The following is a 1,354-nucleotide window of genomic DNA, read 5'->3' on the forward strand; positions in this document are numbered from 1 at the left end:
TCTGGCCCCCTTTGTCTGTGCCGCATGGCTTTGCCAGCCCTGGGGGATGGGGGTGGGGGGGACATAGGTGGCAGCGAGGACTGGTTGGGTGGTCACTGCTGGCCCTTCTGCCAACCGAGGTCATCCAGGAAGGGCCCCATGGAGTGTCCCTGAAGCCTGGCTGGGGGACAGAGGGCCAGGACAGTGAGGGGACAGCCCCTAGGAACTCCCCAGGCTGTGTGAAGCAGAGGAGTCGGGGGGACTCCGGCTTGTGACATTGGAGACACACATGGAGCCTTTCTGGAGTCGATTAGAAGAGAGTAAGACAGGGCCTGTAGACTGTCCCCAGGGCAGGTGTGTCCACATCCATTGGCCTGTGAGATGTGACCGCTGTTTCTGTTCCGAGTTGAGGCTGTTGTGGTCCTGCCTGGTCCTTCAGGATGGTGTTGGACACCTGCCCAGGGGGCTTGTGTGTCTGTCGGCGATGCTCAGGAGAAGATGGAGGGGTGGGGCAAGAGCAGGGGCCCCCGGCCCTGAGGGTGATTTGGGGTGTGGTGAGGGCACAGGGAGAGTCAGTGCACTGGGGGCTGGAGGAGGCAGACTCCAGGTGGAGGCTGTGCAGGGGCAGGGGAGGTGGCCAGGTCCGAGTCACAGCACCAGGTTCCCGGAGCTGCCCTGTTGGCTTGAGCCCTCAGACATGCTGGCCCAGGCCCTGCTGAAGAGTGGACACCAGCGCCTTGAGCTGGCCGGCCTCTCCCTGGTGCTCCTCTGGGCCTGCGGAGGGGTGACATGGGCCCATGGTCCCTGGGCAGTAGGGTGCCCTGGGGCGCTGCCTGCAGATGGCCAGGCCGCCCTGGGACTCATACTTGCAAACAGAGCACCAGCTGGAGGGGCTCCTGGGGCCCAGAGGCGGTGTGTGCATGCACGTGAGGTGCCCGCCCAGTGGCAGAACTGGTGCTAGGAGTCTCCAGGGTGGGAAGGCGGACCCCAGCAGAGAAGGTGGGAAGGGCAGGTCTTGGGCAGCTGGGGATGAGGCTGTGAAGGTGCGGCGCTGAGCCAGTGGAGGAGGGTGCTGCCTAGACACTGACCCCCAGTGGGTGAGCGCTTCGATGACCTCGCAGATCCGAGAGACTGGCGAGAGGCCCAGCAACGAGGAGATCTTGCGCTTCTCAAAGCTGTTCGAAGACGAGCTGACCCTGGACAACCTGACGCGGCCGCAGCTGGTGGCGCTGTGCAAACTGCTGGAGCTGCAGTCCATAGGCACCAACAACTTCCTGCGCTTCCAGCTCACCATGCGGCTGCGCTCCATCAAAGCCGATGACAAGGTGGGCAGTCGGCACTCAGCAGGGTGTGTGTGTGTGTGTGTGTGTGTGTG

At 63.8% G+C, this 1,354-nt stretch overlaps 1 protein-coding gene across 1 annotated transcript in view; it reads left to right on the top strand.

Annotated features, from left to right (window-relative positions):
• LETM1 (leucine zipper and EF-hand containing transmembrane protein 1) overlaps nucleotides 1–1,354 on the top strand; it is a 25,545-nt gene that overhangs the window by 14,266 nt on the left and 9,925 nt on the right. Inside the window, exon 5 of the mRNA XM_045289471.1 lies at nucleotides 1,101–1,304. Within this exon, the coding sequence (XP_045145406.1) occupies nucleotides 1,101–1,304 (204 nt within the window). The remainder of the gene's footprint in view (nucleotides 1–1,100; nucleotides 1,305–1,354) is intronic.

Source organism: Echinops telfairi, unplaced genomic scaffold (assembly GCF_000313985.2).
Source record: "Echinops telfairi isolate 266 unplaced genomic scaffold, ASM31398v2 ScPeMD7_28;HRSCAF=97, whole genome shotgun sequence".
Taxonomy (NCBI): domain Eukaryota; kingdom Metazoa; phylum Chordata; class Mammalia; order Afrosoricida; family Tenrecidae; genus Echinops; species Echinops telfairi.